This window comes from Bombus vosnesenskii, unplaced genomic scaffold, assembly GCF_011952255.1.
Source record: "Bombus vosnesenskii isolate JDL3184/JDL3185 unplaced genomic scaffold, Bvos_JDL3184-5_v1.1 scf7180000013285, whole genome shotgun sequence".
Lineage (NCBI taxonomy): Eukaryota > Metazoa > Arthropoda > Insecta > Hymenoptera > Apidae > Bombus > Bombus vosnesenskii.
This window is the reverse complement of record NW_022882938.1, coordinates 3,255,844-3,275,283: the sequence shown is the minus strand read 5'-3', so window position 1 is coordinate 3,275,283 and position 19,440 is coordinate 3,255,844. Positions and strand designations below refer to the sequence as shown.

Sequence of the window (19,440 nt, the reverse complement as noted above, 5' to 3'; positions counted from 1 at the left end):
TTAGAGTGGTATGAATGTACCAAAAGGTTTAATGATTTGACGTGTACAACTAGAGATCATCTCTGGTACAACTCTATATACTGAATTACTATAGTTATAACTATAACTGTTTTGTTACAAGATTGTGGTTAAGATGGGTCCGGATAAGAATGCAGAAAATCTTGTAAGTTTAATTGTATGACTTTACTAAATGAATGCTTAATAAAGTATGTATTCTGAATTTTCTAGCACCAGTGTAAAGATTTATTGATATACAACTTAGCTATAACATGTGTTAGAACACGCCACGTATGACGCTTCAACAACATAAAAATAGTAATTTATTTCATTTTTCTGTGTTTACTAATGGGAATTTATTCGGAATAACATTATGTTTTTTTCTAATCATTATCAACTTATCTTTTATACATGTCTGAAATAAATTTCTGTTCGCCGGTATTAAACACGAGACGCTACTGTAACACACAATAATTTAATTCATTTATTGCTTAGACAATTTAATTTTTATCTAAAATTTATTGTTTCAGGTAATCAAAATTAACAAATGGGATGGATCTGCAGTAAAGAATGCATTAGATGATGCAGTTAAGGATGTACTTACAAAAAAATACAATTACATAGAGAATTTTGCTTTATTGGATGGAAGATTAGCTCTATGTGGAATTGCTATAATGGTTGCAGTTGTTGCCCTCCTCTGTGATTATTTATATCCTTTCCCTGCATCAAAGCCTGTGTTACTTGTTTGTGTTTCGTTATATTTCTTTTTAATGGCACTTTTGACTTTTTATACAGCATACAAAGAAAAGGGTATATTTGTTGTAGCCATTGAAAGGTAAAGTACATTAAATCTGATATTGTTTACTGTTTCCTAAGACTGTAAATAAGTTGCAAATTATCATATTTTATTTCAGAGATCCAGCAGGTTTTAATCCAGATCTGGTTTGGGAAGCAAGCTCATATTTAAAGAGACATGATGACAAATATAATCTTGTACTATCCGTCAGAAGTACAGCCACAGGAAACGTGAATGAAACTAGTGTTACAAAATCTGTTGCAAATTTTATTGATATCAATGGTATTGTTATACCAGAATTAATAGAAAACGTGGTAATAAGTATGCATGATAGCTTAACTAATCAACGTAAAGAAAAGTAGCAGGAGGAATGATATTCAATTGAACGCAATTATTTCTTTTTTTACAATTCATGGAACAATTATCTTTTTAATATTCCATATACATACTTCATATTGGTGTAAATCTGTCTCAAAAATAAAAATCCGACGATTTTTGGCATACGTATTGTAATTCGTTTTTAAATACAATAGAAAAACAAATATAAACTTTTACATAGTTGTTAATAGAATAAAAATTTTCTGTATTCCTTTACGTTACTAGTGAATTATTTACATGATTACGTGATGCTATATTTGACAATTTCAGTTTCAATATCACAGCTGAAATTAAATGAATGATGGCCATTGAAATGTGATTTATGCATATCTTTAACAAACGAGGAATAAAGAAAACAAAGTAACAAATGTTTAGAGTATATAAATATCTCGTGACTTACCGATGTAAAATAAGTGATTATTCATTGTTCCCTAAACAGGTACATTAACATAAAATGTGCAGTTTTATTTTTAAAAAAGTTGTAAAAAAAAAAAAAAAAGAATAAACGCAATATAGTTCGGCTATAATTTACACCCTATATAAACCTCGCTTTTGAAAAAAATAACCGTTTCCAGATCGATGGTATAATTTATAAATAGTTCATATTTTACATTAACCGTGGGTTGTATCGTCTTCTACAAAATCTGCTGCTTCTTCTCGTGTTACACATACAACGTGAGAAACTTTATTTCTGAATTTGACGCCATAAAATTTGTTCGCGTGTTGCAGCAATTCTGGTCTATAACACAATTAATTATGTATGTGATTGTACAAGAGATTATATATTAGTCCAGAAAAAATAGTAGAAAGTTACCTAAAGGTTGTTGTGATAAATTGTGCATCGGAACTAAGTTCATGGATCATATCCGCTACAGCTTTTCTGTGCTGCGCATCTAGCGCTTGGTCAATTTCATCAAATAAGTAAAATGGTGCTGGGTCACATTTTTGGATAGCAAATATCAATGCTAATGCTACAAGTGATTTTTGTCCTCCAGACAATTGATTCATTTCTCTCATTTCAGCTCTATGACCAGTGAAAGATACTCGTATGCCTGTACCAAAAAAGATTTCGTAATGATTTATTTATTTATTGTTTACTAACAAAAATAGAAAGCTGCTTCTTTTCTTACCAACACCGATAAATCTATCAGAATCAGCTGCTTCTGTCGTCGTATCGTCTCCTTCGTCACCATCTGCTGTTTTCATAACTAACTGAGCATGACCTGATGGTACAAGCTTTTTGAACACTTCGCTAAAATATTTACTTACCTAAGTATGAAAAGAACGATTTGAGTGCTTCACTTGTAACAGTTAAAAGGTAAATGGCGAAACAGTACCACAATGTAAGCATAGAATAAAATTACATTACATACTTGTTTGAATGTAAATTGAATTGCTTCGCATTTACGTTGTTCGAGTACTGACATTAGCTCTTTAATTTTTTCATCACCTCTATCTAATTCTTCTTTTCTTTTTACCAATTTCTCTTTCTGATCACTAAATGACATGAATTGATCTAATGCTTTTTTATTTACATGACTAAAACAAAAGGTAATAATAGAAGTTATTATAACATAACATAAAACATTTTCATATCTTTATATGTGTTATTTTATTGTTAGTTTACCTGTATTTCTTTAAATGATTATTTGCTTTTTCCATTTCTTTAAATAACTGTTTAGTAGTCAGAGTACTAAATTTGGAATATACTTCTTGACTAGGTAATGCACCAAGTTCAGTAATTTTTTGTGTACATTCTACTATTTTCTGTTGTAAAATGTTCAATTTGCTGGCTAGTTTCTCTAGATCCTTAGCATCTGCTTCTATTTTTTCCTGTGCTTCCTTCTCCCTGGCTTTCCACTTTTCGACCTCTGCAGATTCCGCTTTTTGCTACGAAGGACTTTATACATATATAACATGTATTAGGCTTAATATATTTAGGTAATAATTTTTATATTTACCTTCTTTATAGCATTAGTTACTCTTTCATTCTGAGCTTTAAAATCTGCATTTACTTTCACTAATCTTTTTTCAATATCCCCTAGTTGTGCTTTTGATGATTCTAATTGACGTTGCCGATCCTCTACTGATATCTCTTGCAATGCCTGAACCAATTCGTCTTTTCTTCTGACCAAATTATTGGTTAATAGATTTTCCAATTTATTTTTCTCAGCTTCTAATCGCATTCGCTTAGCAAATGCTTCTTTGTTATCTTTTGTTAAGCGCCTTATGTCATCGTTTAACGTATCAACTTGACGTTGATCAGCAACAGACAATTGTGCCATGAGTTCTTGATGTAATTCACTTTCCAAGCCTTCTTTCGTTGCACGCATTGCTTCTAAACTCGATGTACATTGCGCTAGACTCCTTTCTTTCGGTGTGCGATATCTTTCTATTGCACTTAATTCTTCCTTCATAAGTCGTATTTCTGCTTTCATTTTATCATATACGTCTCTATAAAAATAAGAAAATTGTCGGATTTCTAATTGTTATGTTTCATACAAACATTCATTTTCATCTTTCAGTAACCTACTTAGCTTTACTATTTTTAGTTTCAGTTCTTTGCATTTCACTAACATAAGAACTGATATTTTGGTCCGCTTTTCTGATTTCTTCTTTAAGAGTAGAAAACTGAGACTCAAGAGATGAAATTTGAGCTATTAACTCTGATCTAGTTTTCTGTATTTCTAACCGGGATCTTAGTGTATTAAAGTATCCGCCCGTTAAAGATCCTTTTGAGGATACTTGATCACCTTCAAGAGTCACACAATCCAAACCCGAGGTACGAGCCAAATTTGTAGCGGCTTCTAAATTACGACAGATTAATGTTTTTCCAAATATATACCTGCATTTAAAATTAAACATAAAAATATTTCGTATTTTATTGTTTTATAATTTTATATCAATTAAATGTATTATTAAAAACTTTACTATTATTTACCTCATAGCTTTATCATACTTCTGATCGTAATTTAACTGTGATATCATAGGTATGGCATCACCGGTTTCTGGATAATCTATATCTTTTACATGGAGTCGATTTAAAGGCATAAATGTTACTTCCCCCGGAAGACGCTGATTATTCATTTCTTTTAAAATTTTTGTTCCAAATTTGTCAGTTTCGACAATATGATGAAATAAACGATTTCCTGCAGTCACTTCTACAGCCATATAAACACTCTTGTCGCAACTAAAATTTTCAATCACAGGCCCATAATAACTACTTACCTCATGGGCCATATCTTTACGAGTTCTGGAAAGAAAACGTACATTAGAAAATAACATTTTCAAATTACTTAAATAATGCTTACCGAAATGTGTCCAACACTTTTCGTACGCTATCTCGACCATTTAAAATAGGTTTCCCCGCCATAGATCGTAAGCTTTGATCTGCCTTGGCCAAATCTTCTTTTAGTCCAGATAAATTGAGTTGTAATACACTCTCTTGTCGATATCTACAACGAAAATTTAGCTTATATTTCGTAAAAATTCTTTAATTATACAAAAGGCTACATAATAAACAAACTGTTCTTTTCGAGTAGCTTGACACTGATCCTTTGCTTTGGTAAGTTCATAATATTGTTTATTGTGCTCGTCTATCGAAGTTCGTTGCTGTTCCATTTCGCGTGTGTGTTCTTCGATCTTTTTTTCTAAAGTAATTTGTTTTTCTGCATCTCGTTTTAAGTCTTCGCTGATTTTTCTTTCATGTTCTTCTTTATCTTTAATTTGTTTGGTAAGTTGTTTAAGCTCATTTTGTATCCATTTATCTCTTTCATCCTAACACGAAGGAATTATTAAAATAAATTATTGGAATTTCCTATATCTTTTTGCACACAATTATGTTGTATTAAATACCCTGCTGGTAAATTGACTGCCACGACCCTGCTTGGCATATAATTCTTTCCGTTTTTGCTCTTTTAATTGTAATTCACGCGTACATTCCTCTTCAACACGTTTCATTTCTTCATACTAAAATAATAATTATTAACGAAATTATTATCAAGCATATTAATAATGATATAACTTACTTCCGGTTTTAGTTCTTCTAATTCTGCTTCTCTTGCTGCAATGTTTACTTTTAATTTTTCTAATTCTTGTTGAGCACGTTTTCGACTATCATTATCTCCTTTTACTTCTTCCAATAAATCATTAATAGTTAATGTTAACTTAGTTTTCTCTTTTAATAATTGTTGTTGTTCAGCACTGAAAATTTTACCTTCAATTTACAACTAATATAAACAATTGTTTTAAATTATTCACATGTAATCTTAAGAATATTACCTTAGTGTATCCCGTTCTTCTTTTGCAGTTTGCACTTCTTTCTTTGCTTCCTTAAGGCGCTTTGTTGCTGCTCTCACCATTTCCTGTGCAGTTTTTGCTTCTGCACATAATCTGGCTTGTTCAGCCCCGCTATTAGCTCTAGACTTTTCCAGATCTTCTAACTTTCTTTTATTCTCTTTGAGCTCTCGTTCGTGAATTGTATATTCTAAACATCGACGCTGTTTATCCCAACATTGATATTCTTTAAGTTCCTCTTTTTCTTCTTCTAACGTTTTTAAACGTTCCTCTGCAATTATACAATTATAAATTACTAATTATTTTTCGAAACGATATCATTAACTTAAATAATAATTTACCTATAGTTCTTAAAAAATCTTGAATTTTTTCTAGTTTCCCTTCGGTTTCTTTTAAAATAAATTTTGATTCTTCTCTCCTGTCATCATATACTCTAGTACCAGCTACTTCCCTTAACAATTTAAGTCTTTGAGAATCAGGTGCTGTTGCCATTTGATTGATCTACACAATGCAATGTATCATATTTTTCCCGTTCTTATAAATCACAAATACACCATGAAGCATACCTTTCCTTGCTTTACAATATAATATGGATTCGATCTTGAAAATCCTGCTGATTCTAACAAATTCATCACATCATTCCTTGTTACTATCCTTTTATTAAGAAAATACTGATCCTTCTTTGAGCCAATTACTCTTCTCAAATATACTTCTTCTTTATCAATCTATAAGAACAAATAATGTAGAGATTGCAACAGAAAGTTGTTAAATAAACAATAATGCATGAAAATTATGTAATAGCAAATTTTACATACCGGTAATCTCCCATCAGAATTATCAAATATAATTTCCACATGTGCAGAAATAACTCTTGGTCCTGTGCCCTCGTGCAATAAAGCTTGTCTCTGTTCAGGTCTGAGATGAGAAAATTCATCACTCAAAACAAATTGGATTGCATAAAAAAAATTGCTCTTGCCAGAACCATTTCTTCCAACTTGACGTTCAGAGAAATCATTCATAAATTTGATTAAAAAACATATTATATACCATTAAAATGATGTAAATGAAATATATGCACATACCTACTACATTGTGCCTTGGATCAAAGGGTTCTACCACTGTTTGTTCACGATATGACTTGAAACCTTGTATAATCACCTGATCACAGAAAGATTCATTGCGTATAAATATGAATCGCACGTCTTAAAATTGTAAGTTTCCTTATATAAAAATTTTTATCTACATATTTCTAATTACTTACAATACTGAACATAAGTATTGACCTTTTCCTTAAAATGGAATATCTGTTTTAAAATCGGACAGAGCAACTTGATTTTTTTTTTAGAAGTTAGATGGATTAATCTGCTAGATGACATATAAAACACATTTTGAAAAATTACAATTTTTCGGAATCGCGAAGAAAATAGTAAAGATCAAACTATTAACAAACCTTTTCATCTGAACATACAGTTATAGGCCGAAAGTCGCGAAAAATTACGATTTTCACCAATTTTAGCTGTTTGTAGCTCACAGCAATGTTAACTGATTTCGATTAAATCTTCAGCATGTGTATAACTGACTTAAATTTATAAGACGCATTTTCTTAATTTTCATTAAAAGCTCAAATGAAAAGGTAGTAAAATGTGATTTTCACTGTTTTTATCGTGATTGTGCCCAATTGCATTTTTAAAAAATTACTTTTTATGCATCATTCAATAAATTAATCCTTCTAAGTTTGATATTTATTATCCTTCTAATTTCACAAAAAAAATCGAGACATTTGGTTCAATTTTATAAAAAGTTATTCCATTTTACAGGGTGTGCCAATACTTATGTTCGGCACTGCACGTAAGTAAATTTACATGTGTGGTTACATTTTCTGAAGGTATTAATCTAACTGTGTAATCGCGTAATATATTCATACCGAGTGTAAAGGAATAGAGGCATCGTGCGTAAATCAATGTTTACGCGTGTTAACACTAAACGATAGTAGCCATACTTCTAACGAACGAAGAGCGTCTATCAAAAGGAAGTTGTAGAAACCGCGCAAAAATAGACAGGAACTTAGAGGATATTCTAAATCTTTTTTGTGGTACCTGTTTGATATACATGGTGCGATTATTATTCACACGAGTGTTTCTCGTGTTAACACCCTACAACAACTCAATCAGAACCTTAAATTCTCTGTCACTGAATGGAACAAAAACGTTCAACCGACTTGTTGGCACAGCGACATTTGTAAAATAATCTGCAAGGCGACGGTATAATAAAGTTCCTAGATTTGGGCGGGAGACGCGTTTTCGTGGCCACTATAGAAACAAAAAAATACCAATTTCTAACCAAAGACAACTTTGTTTTTTTAATATAAATTATGCCCAATTAATAATATAATTTTTTTTTAATTGTTGAATGTTTTGTTTTATTTTTTTATTATGGGAATAAATGATACAGAAATAGTATTGCAATACAAGTCATGTCAATGTAAATTTTAATTTTTATAAGAATATAAAGAGAGTAGCTTAAAATATATAAATACTAACAATATATTTCATTCAATGATGAATACTTAAAGCATCACTTTGAACTTCATGACTCAATTGTGTTTGTAAGTTAGACAATTTATTTTTCAATGCTGCAATGCCCATCATGACAATATTCTCAGGCTTTAGAGCTCCGCTACTTTCAACATTGAAATAATATTTGTTTGGTTTAGCTTCCCAATTAAATGGTGCCTCATCTAAAACATTTTACGATTGAATTTAGTATGGAATCAATGTTTGTAATAAAGTGATACTTACATTGATCTTCTTCTAATTCACTGTATTCTGATTTTGGCCATTCATCAGGTTTTGGAAATAGCGTGTGTCTCATAGAATTATCTGGATCATACTCAAAGCTTACACCAGCTGTGGGATTCCATTTTGCGTGTTCTTTTCCAAAACCTTTCTTTGCATATGCTCTTAACTTTAATTCTTGACCCTTTCTCAATTTTACTATCAGTATTTCTAGATAGGAGTATGTCAATTCATGTTGTATAATGCATTATAAAAGTAATGGATATAATATCTAAATAAATATATACCATCTGTTTCTCCGTATTCACTAGCATCATCTTCTCTGTGCCTGGATGTAACAGGAAGTACTCTTGGATCACTGGATTTAAAATCTGCAGTGGTTACATGTCGCGTTTGATCTTCTGTACACTTTACATCAAGTGTGAATTCCACGCTACACTCTGGACAGAAATCCATGCATTGGCAGTCCCTTGTATATTGTATCCTATCAACAACCTAAATAATTTTAATACCAACTTTCCGTTTTCGTTAAAAAATCTTAAATATATCGAAGTATTGATTTTTAATTATTTACATCATCACTTATCAATGGTATCATTCCGATCCTATGTGCTAAAAATTCATCGCTCAACACGGTTGAATTGGCTTCTAACTGCACCCAATCAATGGCCATAGTAGGTGTCTCGGCAATAAAGACTCGTCTCATACTATTTGCTACACTATAAAAATTAAAAGTTTAATAAAATAAGAGAAGAAAATAAAAAAGAATTTAGTTATTCAATATAACCTATCTTACCTCAATTCTGTATCTTCTACTTGAAATTTCACATTTTCTTCTGTTAAATCTGAAATATGAACTGATGGTTGATTCGCGTATGGCATTTTACCGGATTCCTTATATTGAAATCAATACAAAATATGTTTATATGTAGTTAATACCAGTTCAGTTAATACATATATTCCTTTTACAGTCTTAAATTACTGTTGTTCTTCCTGCTATGCGCATACATACATAGGCTATAAATTAGGAATGCAGCGCCGCCATGAAAGATCTAGTTTGAAAATAGTCTTTTAAAAAATATCAGAAAATATCGTTTAATTCCATTCTACAATAATGTAAAGGAAAAACTCATGTTAGATGTAGTGTACTTTTTATTAAAAAAATTTCATTACATATCATTCGTGACATAATACGAAAAGTAGACAAAACTGCATCAAAGAGTATTTATGAATATTTAACAACATAAATCATTTTACATATTCTGATACACATAGTTTCTGATGAAAATGATTCATGAATGGAACAGAATGAATAATTTATATATATGATAATATACACACATACGTATGTGTAAATATTCAGTAATAATTAGTAAAATCTAACATTTTAAATTACTATTTTTCTAAATTCTTCTACCTCACTTTCACTTATGTTTGTTAGTTCACGAAAAGAAAATGACATCAATGCATGCACGTATAAGCGATCATTTTACGTAATAAATAATAAAAATGAGATAGTATAATTTTGGTAACTCTTATAAACAATACTAACTTTTATAACATAAATATTAAAGTGCTAAGATTTGTATAATATGCTTTATATGGCACTAAACTTTTGTAAAAATTGGAAGACTGTGGTTTGTGAAACTATTTGTTGAGTATCTGTAACAAGTTCGTGCAATTGTAAATGATGTTGTACCAGTGTTAATATGAATGTATTCTAAATGCAGTATAAATGGGAATACTAAAACATATAAGAGCTGAAAACATAGCATTAAGAATTATTAAAAATATTTTCAGTCATGTAAGTTTTTGACAGCTATTACGAAAGGAAGTAAAATTTTGCTAATGCATTTAGCAATCGATTTTCAAAGTTCGTCCGTGAAACGCTCAATGTCTTGTAAATGATCTCCATAATCTGTAGCTTCACTACCAACAAAAGCATCGTGGTGGTCTAAAATTTCATCAAACGACAATCTATTATCGTGATCGTCATCGGATGCGGCGAATAGATGATCGACTTCATCGCTTGCAATTTCCCTAAAATATTTAATGATGTCACATATATTCCTAAGTCATTAATTAAAAAATATTTTATGTAAATATTTACTCACTCGTTACTAGGCACAAGCCAAGAAAGTATTTCATCAGAATCCAATCTCCCATCTCCATTTTTATCATGTTCATAATCGAATTTATCTTTTTCTATTAACAACCACTCTTTATCTTCAGCTTTAGCTCTATTTCCAATAAATTCTTGAAAGCTAATAGACCCATCTTTATTTGTATCTTTGTCATCCAGAGCTTGCTTCAATAGGAGTGGAAACATTCTTGGTGTTTCTTCGGGATGTGTATAAGCTTTAAATTCTTCTGTATCAAGATAACCATCTTTGTTTATATCAGCAGCTTGAAAGGTTTGCTTGTCGTCAGTGATAAGTTTGTCATCCACTGCTAAATCTTCTGGATCGGTGCCATATGTATCTTGAAGAATTTCATTCCAACTGACTTTACCATCTTCATCTGTGTCGGCATCCTCTAATCGATCTTGAGATTCCTCAGCAGAAAGCATGCTAAAAGAACGCAGAATCCAAGCCTTCAGTTCGTTTCTCTCAATAAATTTATCATTGTTCAAATCCATCTTTGTCAATAAAATTGCTAAACGTCGTTTTGATTCTTTTGTTGGAAGTTTATCAAATTCTTCTGCCTCCTTTACGCTTCCTATGAAAAGTGAGAAACATGATTTTGTTGATAAGATCTTGGTTTTACCGTAATAAGTTATGAATGTAATATAATATAAAGAATACCTAAAATAGCTTCATGATCAAACTCTTGATGATGTTCTCCTCCGGCGTAATGGTCCATGTCTCGTGGACTAAATGCACCATCCTCTGTTCTTTCATTGCTGCTCTGTTTGTTGTGCTGATGAGAGTGTATATGTGCGGAGGCTGCATTTCCGAATGAAAATGATCCCAGAATCGTGAAGATAAAAAGAATTTCTACACGCATTTGGCGTGTACCCATTGTAAGCCTTGGAAAAATTCTAAGAATTAGGATAAGAAGAGATAACCTCAGAACAAGAAAAATTTGACAGGTGCACTGTTATCTACACAGTGTACCATAACGACTTCTATCGACTGTTTGTCGTTACGCATGTCATATAATCGTTCTCGAAAATCGATTTTGATAAGATTTAAATTTGACAATTTTTCATAGATTTCCCTATTGCTATTGAAAGCGACACGTTTAAGTATAAAGTGCTCATGTGAAATATATTTATAATTAATGTGAATTCACTTTTGAATTATGAAAATAACAAGATCTAAAAAGATTGTTTTATGAGATTTGCAGTCAAGGATAAGGAGAATATAATAATAGGAGATCTGAGTGAGTACTAATAAGATGTTCATGCAAAAAATTCAATGTATATTAAACAAAGGTTGTATGTATTATATGAAGCAGAAATATAACAGTTTCCAATTTTGAGTTTATACTGTATATTATTTAAGTAATTTTACTTACTTATTAAGAAATCTTTTAAAATTGATTGGTCATTGTAACAAATTGTAATTAGAAGAATTCTCAATTTGCTCTTTGAGTTCACGTTTTTGATAATGGGACGAAACTTCACTTTCGTTCAGGGTGTCAGTAGTACACGCGCGTGTTGGAATATCAGTGCTTGGTACGTCGCGCCGTGAAAAGAGATGAAGAAAAAGAACGTCAGGTCTACCTTAGCCACGATCAGTATGTGCGGTCATGATTTTGTTCTAGGGTGAGCGTTCAAAAATAGATATACTAACACGCGTTCAATTTATTTCTAACTTCAGTAACCATCAAGCAAGCGACATAGATAGGACAGGAAGAGACTGAAGACCGTAAAGTATCATAATATTCGTTATTTTCTGACTCGCGATAATGATTTGATAAGCTACGAAGATGTAAAGCGGAAGTACGCACTCTAAAAATATCAGTTAACAATATTTTTAGCTCAAAAGGTTTATCGTACAGGAATTACAGTTTTTTTAACATAAAGGTATAAGATATTTGTTAGAATTTTGAACGTCTATTTTCCACATATGTAAAATAGTATAAAGTTGAGTAAAACTACTTTTAAAACTAAGCAGGATATCGATTTTATTGCTATAAAAAAAGAATTTTATCGAAGGCCGTCTGAAAATGTCAGCTTCTTTGAATGTTTTAAAGTTGTCTTTGAATTTATGTTTTTTAAGACTTTTTTGCTTTTTTTGATGAGTACTGTCACAGATACCTCGTCTGGATCAGGTCCCAAAAGTTTGTTTCCAATTTTTATATACACCCTATATATCTATGTTTGTCATTATATATATATATATGATTACATTTTTAAATGCAACTGTTCATTTTTAGATTTTTGAATTTCAATTTACAAATTTTAAATCTCTGAACTAGAAATAAAATTCAAGTTTTATTATTAAAGATAAAAAGTTTTAAATTTTCACATTTGTTCTGTTTGTCCCTATTGTATTCTATTTCTAACTGAAACGTTTTTAATGTGCTAATCTAATATGTAAATAACTTTGTTATAGATTTATCTTATGTCAGAAGTATATACATACATAGTGCTATAAATTATATATGTACATTGTACATGCATATACAGATAGCATTGCATATGTAAGCACTGGTATGCTACTACTTACTATGTTTGTCGTAACAAAACGCAGAGGGCGTAAGAAACACTCTGATTTTTTCCACGTCGGTATTTCAGAACCCGAGGCGCAAAGTTCTATTTAATGTCTACTTTGCCTTTAATCAATGATTGCATGTATCACTTAATTGTTTTCAGAGTATTTCTTAAAATATCGATTGTTTTCTAAATAACCATGAAAGACAATATGATGATTTTTTTTTATTAAACAGTTGGAAAGTAATATATGCAATCATTTTTATTATCGGTCTTAAATCTTGCGTAATGGCTATACGTTTCGACTGCAAACGATGAAATTATGCCGGAATTATTATGATAATGTTGCAATTCCATACGATCGCACAATTCTTCATGATCTATTGGTGGCCGATAACTTATCCCTTCAGAACAGTTCTGCATTTCGGAGGTCTCGGACGATAAAATCGACGATTCGTACCCCCGGTTAATAACACAGAAATTCATTATTGGAGGACAATTTCGCGTTGTCTGCTGTCGTCACCAATACACTCGTCGAATAGGGAGTGTTAACAATTAATTTTACGTTGGCGAAAATTTATTCCGTTCTCGTTATGCTTTCCGACGTGTGTTCTTCCCTTTATAATGCTAATTGTCAGAACGTTATTGTTCGCCGTCCGTAAAATACAATCGAACGATAAAATTTGTTAAACATCGCCGGTCAGCGAAATATTTCAATTTTCTCTATGGCGCTGTGTAACGCGGATGCTGTAAAATATCATCGGGCTTTCGCGATTTCCCGCCGCTACCGTATTTTTCCAATTTTCGAACCGTCGGCTTTTTTTCATTCCCGCGATCAATTTTCCAGCTTCACTGACCCCGTAATTATTTAGCGAGAAAATCGCCGAAGGTGTTCTCCTGTTTTCTTTTCTCCGTCTGCGGTGAAATGATATGGAGATTGGGAAAAGTGCGGTCGGTCAGAACTGATTGGCGAAACGGAAATGCGACTGTTTTATATCGGTGACCGTAACCGCGAACTGTACTGATTTCGAGATCAAAGTCAAGTGTCAATCCCATCAGGCTTGCAAATTCGTCGTTCACCCTCTCTGCAGAATGACAAATGTTCGCCTGGTAAAATATCCAAAAGTTTGACTACGTTAATCTTTATATTCGCTAGTGTCGCGTCCAGCATTTACCACTTGCTCCGCTTACAACTTTTCTACGATCATATAAAGTTCATTCACTTGCGAAGAAATTCAAACGTTCATAAGCATTCTCTCCCCGCGTCTGTCGAACAATGTAATACCCAAAGGAAAAGCCGTTGAATTCGACATTCGATCGACTCTAACGAATCCGTCGTCGACGAGTTCCTCAAGATATTTTCGATTCCGGTGGAATATTCCGAAGCGGAGAACGCAGACGCTTGTGATTTTTCCCAATGGTTGAGACGGGGGACGAGCAGCCACTGAAAGCATTCCTTCTGACATTCAAATGCTCGATGCACGAACGAAAAAGGATACGTAAAGCCCGACGCCGCCTATTCATCGCTCAAAGGGATCATTTATCAACATATTTGATATGCTCCTGGCCGCGTTAAACCCGACGGAGGAACCTTACCCGCTCTCTCTCTCTCCCCCTCCGGCCGAGCTTCCATAGAAATAATATGCTAATCGCGCGAAGGCGGAGTTTAAAAAGTGCTCCGATAAATTCTCCGGACTTTTTGACGTAATTTCGCCCCTTCGCGCTGCCGCCACCAAATATTCTTTTTACGCGGTTTCCGACGTCTTAAGAGAACTTCGCTTCTGCACCACGGTATATCAGCCGGCGGAATATATTTTTTTGCTGGATTCCAACCGGATGTCACGACCTGCTTCGCGGGCAAAGGATTCTAAGCCGACTTCCTTCGCACTCCCTCGCGGAAATCGCAAGAAGACGTTTCGGTTGTATTTCACTGACAATTCCGCGCCCCTTCTTAGAGAACAAGACTTTGGTTAGTAAAAAACGTTTGAACGATTCGAAACATTGTCCAGCGCGGCGATTTTTCGATAGCCAGCGAGGTTACGAACTTCGAAACGTCATACTTAAGTGATTGACACGATACGTTAAGATCATTTACAAATCCCCTCATCGGCACTTATGCGCGCGGTGACGCATACTCACATATTTATGCACCCCTACCCCATACGTGGCTTGCCCTCATACATACATCGGTCATATTAGCCGCAAAGCGGAATACTCGGAGTGGTCCCGTTTGTTTATGCCTATTTTTGTGTCGAATCGTTCCGTGCTTCTTAAAACTTAATGCAAGATTGTGTCCTCGCTTTCAAAAATGAACCGGACAGAAAATTTGCAAGAATTAACTTAAAAGATAAATTAGCAGAGTAACGTCATCGAGTGATATGAAAATTCGGATTGTTAGGTAGAAAATTGGCTGGACCAACGTCTGACAAAGAAACGCTAATTAAAGTGTATCGTTAATAAAACGTTTGTACGTTGTTTATTCTCTTTTCCAAATATAAGTTTTCCAATCTAGCTTTTAATTTATCCCGAACTTCGTATCGTCAACGCAATGACATCGGACTAATCCCTCGGTCATTCAATTCCGAAACGCCACGTCAGCGGGACACTTTCAAGCATATTGAGGCTGGATCGTGTAGCCGGTCGCCATTTGCTTTAAGCCCTCCTTTCCATATTTATCTTGGTCTCTTTCATTACGGGGCCACTCGAAGATTTCTTTTCCTCTTCTTCTCTTTTCCTTTTTATCGTTCGGTATCTCCGGGATTATCAGCCTATTCGGCAACGAACGCCGCCTCCGCTATTTGGAACGAACACGCAGATTGCTTTTGCGCGGCAGGGGAATTTACGAGCGGCGATGATAATTCTCTGAGGAAGCATAATCGAATGGCTTTCATAATAATTTCCATGGGAGCTGGTCGAACGAGTCTTCTTCTCGATTCTACGAGTTTGAATAACAAAGGGAATATTCCAACTTTATTTCACTTAAAACGTATCGATTGCTTTTAAAAACAAGAGATGTTCGTAGAGTAGAATTCTCCATTCCGTTTCACTACGAGAGAATGAACCGGAAATGTTGGAACTGTCGGCGGTATACGACGAAATATTTCGAGGCGTTTCGCAGAATCGTAAGGGTGTTCGACGTTTCCGTGGCGCGGTTGTCTCAGCCGAGGCCATACGCCCCGCGATTTAAGTCGTCAACTTTTATGGGGGTAGTTTTCGCGGAGACGGTCCGCGGCAAGCCACATAAAAGGGGGTGGAAGTTTCTGGTAATATGGCGGCTTCCCGTGGAATATGGCGGCAACTGTATACAAGAGATAGCGACAATATTGAGGCGACGGGAGCGCCGAAGAAAACCAACTGGATTTTGGCTCTAGTTCGTGTCGATCTTAGGTCACTGTCCTTCTTTTCCTTTATTTTCTTTTGCTTTCATTACAGTTCGTGCTACGAATAAAATATCTCTGTTTCGAAATCAACAGAATCAAGAATAATTTAAAACGCCAATTTATATTTTAATTCAAACTATTTCCTGATTTTCTCTATAATCAATCGAGCAACCATATCTTCGTTAAAGTCCCATTTCGGAAGGAGATACAGAATTTCTTAGCGTTGCTCAGCGGCTGTCGATGACGCGGATTAAGAGAAATACTGCACTCTCAGTGTCGACGTTCGGAGGCCGTTGATTGCATCTGGCATTTGTGTCACGCCCTTGAGTACCCAGTCGATATGCCTGGACAAATTGGGAATTGGTATTCTGCTCGTGGCTGTCGCGACGGCCAGACGGATTTGCGAAGGAGCACATCGGGCTAAAGCACGGAGACCGGCAACAGTTCCCTCGCACGAGGGGCCCTCTGGACAAGGCTGACCCGTGTGGATCCGTTAAACTTGGTCAAATCGCTTCCCGACGATCACCTCGCACCGGAATACTAACGACTGGCAAAAGAGGAGCGTACGTTGCCAAGCGTTCTTTCTTCTGACGGATCGTTAACCGGTCATGGAATCTGGAGACACGAGGAATTCGAATTAAGTCGGCAGCGAGCCACCGAGACATTTAAAAGTGAAATTCTTCGAGGATAACGTGGTCCACGATGAAACGATTAGAAAGATTAGCAAGCTCAAAGATTCTTCTGTATTGTAATGGAATTCTTTTCGCGAAGGAACGTCCGTTCCGTTTAAACGGAATACTTGGTTCGACCTTTTTGTTATCAGCAGGCCACAGCTCGAGGCAGCTTAGCACGAGTACCCTCGTGGTATCGATATCCCGCGGCTCGATTCTGCTCCTTTTCGGGAATATGGCAGGCCAGGCGGCGGTGTAAAAACCTACAAGCCGTATTTCGAGCTGTCGTGCCGAAGGTTTCGGCCGTCCTTTCCGCTCGACATCCTCGAGCACATGCGGACGCGGAAGCCGATTGGACGAACACCACGATCCGCAAAAATGCCACGATCTATACAGGGATGAATCCTCTTTCGAAAAGTTTGGCTCTCAAATTGGCTCTAAACCAAGTGAAATACGAATACAAACGTTGGATTCGGAACGAATAATTTCTCAAAATATTCCTGATAGAAAATGAAGGATAGGAGGAAGATAATTTCTATGGCGGTGAAGGCTCGAGATTAAGAAACGTTTTCCATCGAAACGACCCGGAAACGTCCATGTATCTTGGGGAAATTATGACAATATCCCGGATTGAGTTTCGCCGGGGACTGTACTCTGATTTACTTCCGACCGATTCACCAGGAAATCGAATTACCTCCGCGGCGGGCACGCGGCGAAACCTCGAATTAAGAAACACTGAGAGCTGCGGAAAATATCGAGCCGATATAAATCAAGACCTCCTAGAAACCTTCTTTTTCTCGTCCCGATTCTACATTCATTATCGCCGACGATCGATCCTCGTTTCCTTGTTAACAAACAAGCCTGAGTGCACGAGAATCGATTCGGGACACGCAAATAAGAAGAAACACCAACGATAAATCATCGTATCTTTCGAGTCCACTCATTAATCGGTTCCAATGCGCAATGGCGAGGCACTCGAATTCCGTTGAAAAAAAAAAAAAAAGAAAAAAAGAAACGCAGAGAAGAACGAATAGCAATGGGTATACAGGGAGCGCATATTAGACGCGAATATTCCTCTGGTAGGTACATGTAGATATTTCCTGGGATTTTATGTCCCGGAAAGGAGGAGCATGTAGATAGTTAAAAACTTGGTTCGATTACCCATAAAGCGCGCTCGTTCGGCATTCTGTTTCTAAGGTACTTAGCTAGATTTTATTTCGCTTGCTTTACGACCGCGATGCTTCTGTCTTGTAACTCGACTCGGGATGCGTGGGATTTTCGTGCATACGTCTTGGCTAGGCAAACTATAAAAAAGCTATAGATCCCACTCGTTATGTAGCCACATATTAAAAACTTTGCAATACTCTGCCTTAATCGGTGGACAGATCAACGCGAGGGTAATTCTCCGGCTGTTTGAGCAACAACGTAGTGTCGAAACATAATGTAGAGAAAGAATCCATGAAATTCCGGATTTTGTCCAGCAAGTTGGAAAAGGTGGGACAAACAGGGATTTTCATTCGGTCGGAATATCCGTCTAGCACTTTAGCCTCGTAAAATCGTGAAACGATAAGGAATTGATATGGCGGTGCTCTTTTGCCGTCAAACTGATCTCTTTTACCTCTTAGCAGGTTTAAAGAGGCGACCACTCGTGGACGTGCCAAGTTAGGAGAAAGTACGCGACCCGTCCTTCGCTGGATCCTGTGCTTAATGGTGCTGAATCACAGATTGCGCGCACCCCTAGATTTGAATTTATTATCAACCCTTGCCTGGAACGAGCACGCTGCCGTTGGATGGCGATCGTACGGTCGAAAGAATAATTCCCCTTCGTCGTCGATCGAGTCGAGTTTTCTCCTCTCTTTCTCTGACGCGGAAGTGCTCGGTCTAAGAGGTCGAAATTGCAGATTTCCGCCAGAAGGGTTGAACTGTTCAGCTTCTAAGAAATACAACAAACGTTCGAGGAAAAGGGCAGAAGTTGCCACACGTTTAAACGTTTCACTAGCGAATACATGCCGATTCGTGGTCGGCGTTTGTTCTTAAAATCGGACGCGATCCAATCGAATTTTCCACGTGTTCACCGTTCGGTCGGTGGCCACGGTTCACAATGGTTAATTGCATAAGCAAACACACGGGCGTCGAACGAATGCACTGGCCACTCATTCACCGGACGCGGTCTATCGTCGGCCGTCGTTCCGTTCGATCGCGTCCACGGCACAGAGCGGAGTGGAACCGTGCAGAACGGAGCGGCTGATAAATCCGACGGTTGTTGCCGCTATAAATCAATTATAATATTTCATGGTTGATTTCGACTATCGATTACAGGGAATAAATGTTCCCGAACTTTCCCATTCTCGGAGGCCTAAGCACCGTTCAAATTCTCGCGATTCGAGATTCGTCGCGAGTTACCTCTGGTTATCTGGTGATCGAACGCGAATAAACGCGAGAGCGTGAACGCTCGTTGACGTATCGA

General features: G+C 35.6%; 4 protein-coding genes across 8 annotated transcripts; 1 reads left to right on the top strand and 3 right to left on the bottom strand.

Annotated features, from left to right (window-relative positions):
- Positions 1-6: 6 nt before the first annotated feature.
- On the top strand, positions 7-1,347 carry LOC117232148 (probable signal peptidase complex subunit 2). Its single transcript, XM_033491339.1, has 3 exons — positions 7-163; positions 528-832; positions 912-1,347. The coding sequence occupies exons 1-3, from the start codon at positions 134-136 to the stop codon at positions 1,153-1,155; spliced, it is 579 nt and encodes a 192-aa protein (XP_033347230.1). The 5' UTR covers positions 7-133; the 3' UTR covers positions 1,156-1,347.
- On the bottom strand, positions 1,267-7,720 carry LOC117232143 (structural maintenance of chromosomes protein 3). 4 transcript variants are annotated; one of them, XR_004493073.1, is made up of 19 exons: positions 7,342-7,404; positions 6,550-6,625; positions 6,283-6,461; positions 6,034-6,192; positions 5,809-5,968; positions 5,453-5,738; positions 5,200-5,374; positions 5,027-5,140; positions 4,698-4,948; positions 4,483-4,626; positions 4,113-4,424; positions 3,705-4,016; positions 3,133-3,625; positions 2,799-3,061; positions 2,545-2,710; positions 2,302-2,440; positions 1,986-2,223; positions 1,572-1,910; positions 1,267-1,455 (listed from the first exon to the last, which is right to left on the bottom strand). XR_004493073.1 is itself a non-coding variant. In XM_033491328.1 (18 exons), the coding sequence occupies exons 1-18, from the start codon at positions 7,576-7,578 to the stop codon at positions 1,784-1,786; spliced, it is 3,609 nt and encodes a 1,202-aa protein (XP_033347219.1). In that variant the 5' UTR covers positions 7,579-7,720; the 3' UTR covers positions 1,740-1,783. The 4 variants fall into 4 exon arrangements, 3 of the variants coding, with proteins under 3 accessions (XP_033347219.1, XP_033347220.1, XP_033347221.1); XM_033491328.1 differs by lacking the exons at positions 1,267-1,455; positions 7,342-7,404 and adding an exon at positions 7,564-7,720 and having other exon boundaries at positions 1,740-1,910; XM_033491329.1 differs by lacking the exons at positions 1,267-1,455; positions 7,342-7,404 and adding an exon at positions 6,729-6,924 and having other exon boundaries at positions 1,740-1,910.
- Positions 7,721-7,873: 153 nt separating this feature from the next.
- Positions 7,874-9,282, bottom strand: LOC117232161 (DNA-directed RNA polymerase II subunit RPB3). The gene is made up of 5 exons (XM_033491359.1): positions 9,059-9,282; positions 8,837-8,981; positions 8,550-8,757; positions 8,266-8,472; positions 7,874-8,204 (listed from the first exon to the last, which is right to left on the bottom strand). The coding sequence occupies exons 1-5, from the start codon at positions 9,142-9,144 to the stop codon at positions 8,020-8,022; spliced, it is 831 nt and encodes a 276-aa protein (XP_033347250.1). The 5' UTR covers positions 9,145-9,282; the 3' UTR covers positions 7,874-8,019.
- A 576-nt stretch (positions 9,283-9,858) lies between these two features.
- LOC117232160 (reticulocalbin-2) lies at positions 9,859-12,037 on the bottom strand. 2 transcript variants are annotated; one of them, XM_033491358.1, is made up of 4 exons: positions 11,782-12,037; positions 11,067-11,290; positions 10,377-10,980; positions 9,859-10,302 (listed from the first exon to the last, which is right to left on the bottom strand). In XM_033491358.1, the coding sequence occupies exons 2-4, from the start codon at positions 11,281-11,283 to the stop codon at positions 10,131-10,133; spliced, it is 993 nt and encodes a 330-aa protein (XP_033347249.1). In that variant the 5' UTR covers positions 11,284-11,290; positions 11,782-12,037; the 3' UTR covers positions 9,859-10,130. The 2 variants fall into 2 exon arrangements, with proteins under 2 accessions (XP_033347249.1, XP_033347248.1); XM_033491357.1 differs by lacking the exon at positions 11,782-12,037 and having other exon boundaries at positions 11,067-11,432.
- Positions 12,038-19,440: the final 7,403 nt, after the last annotated feature.

Bases quoted from the DNA above. Each gene is read 5' to 3' on its own strand.
- LOC117232161 (XM_033491359.1), bottom strand. From the start codon at position 9,144: ATGCCATACGCGAATCAACCATCAGTTCATATTTCAGATTTAACAGAA. The intron at 8,758-8,836 runs GTAAATAATTAA...AAAATTATTTAG, and splicing joins TACCATTGATAAGTGATGAT to GTTGTTGATAGGATACAATA. The intron at 8,473-8,549 runs GTATATATTTAT...ACTCCTATCTAG, and splicing joins TGAATACGGAGAAACAGATG to AAATACTGATAGTAAAATTG.
- LOC117232160 (XM_033491358.1), bottom strand. From the start codon at position 11,283: ATGGGTACACGCCAAATGCGTGTAGAAATTCTTTTTATCTTCACGATT. The intron at 10,981-11,066 runs GTATTCTTTATA...CACTTTTCATAG, and splicing joins TGATCATGAAGCTATTTTAG to GAAGCGTAAAGGAGGCAGAA. The intron at 10,303-10,376 runs GTGAGTAAATAT...TAAATATTTTAG, and splicing joins TGGCTTGTGCCTAGTAACGA to GGAAATTGCAAGCGATGAAG.
- LOC117232143 (XM_033491328.1), bottom strand. The intron at 5,375-5,452 runs GTAATATTCTTA...TAAAATTTTCAG, and splicing joins GAAGAACGGGATACACTAAG to TGCTGAACAACAACAATTAT. The intron at 4,017-4,112 runs GTAAATAATAGT...TTTTAAATGCAG, and splicing joins AAGTATGATAAAGCTATGAG to GTATATATTTGGAAAAACAT.
- LOC117232148 (XM_033491339.1), top strand. From the start codon at position 134: ATGGGTCCGGATAAGAATGCAGAAAATCTT. The intron at 164-527 runs GTAAGTTTAATT...TTATTGTTTCAG, and splicing joins ATAAGAATGCAGAAAATCTT to GTAATCAAAATTAACAAATG. The intron at 833-911 runs GTAAAGTACATT...ATTTTATTTCAG, and splicing joins TTTGTTGTAGCCATTGAAAG to AGATCCAGCAGGTTTTAATC.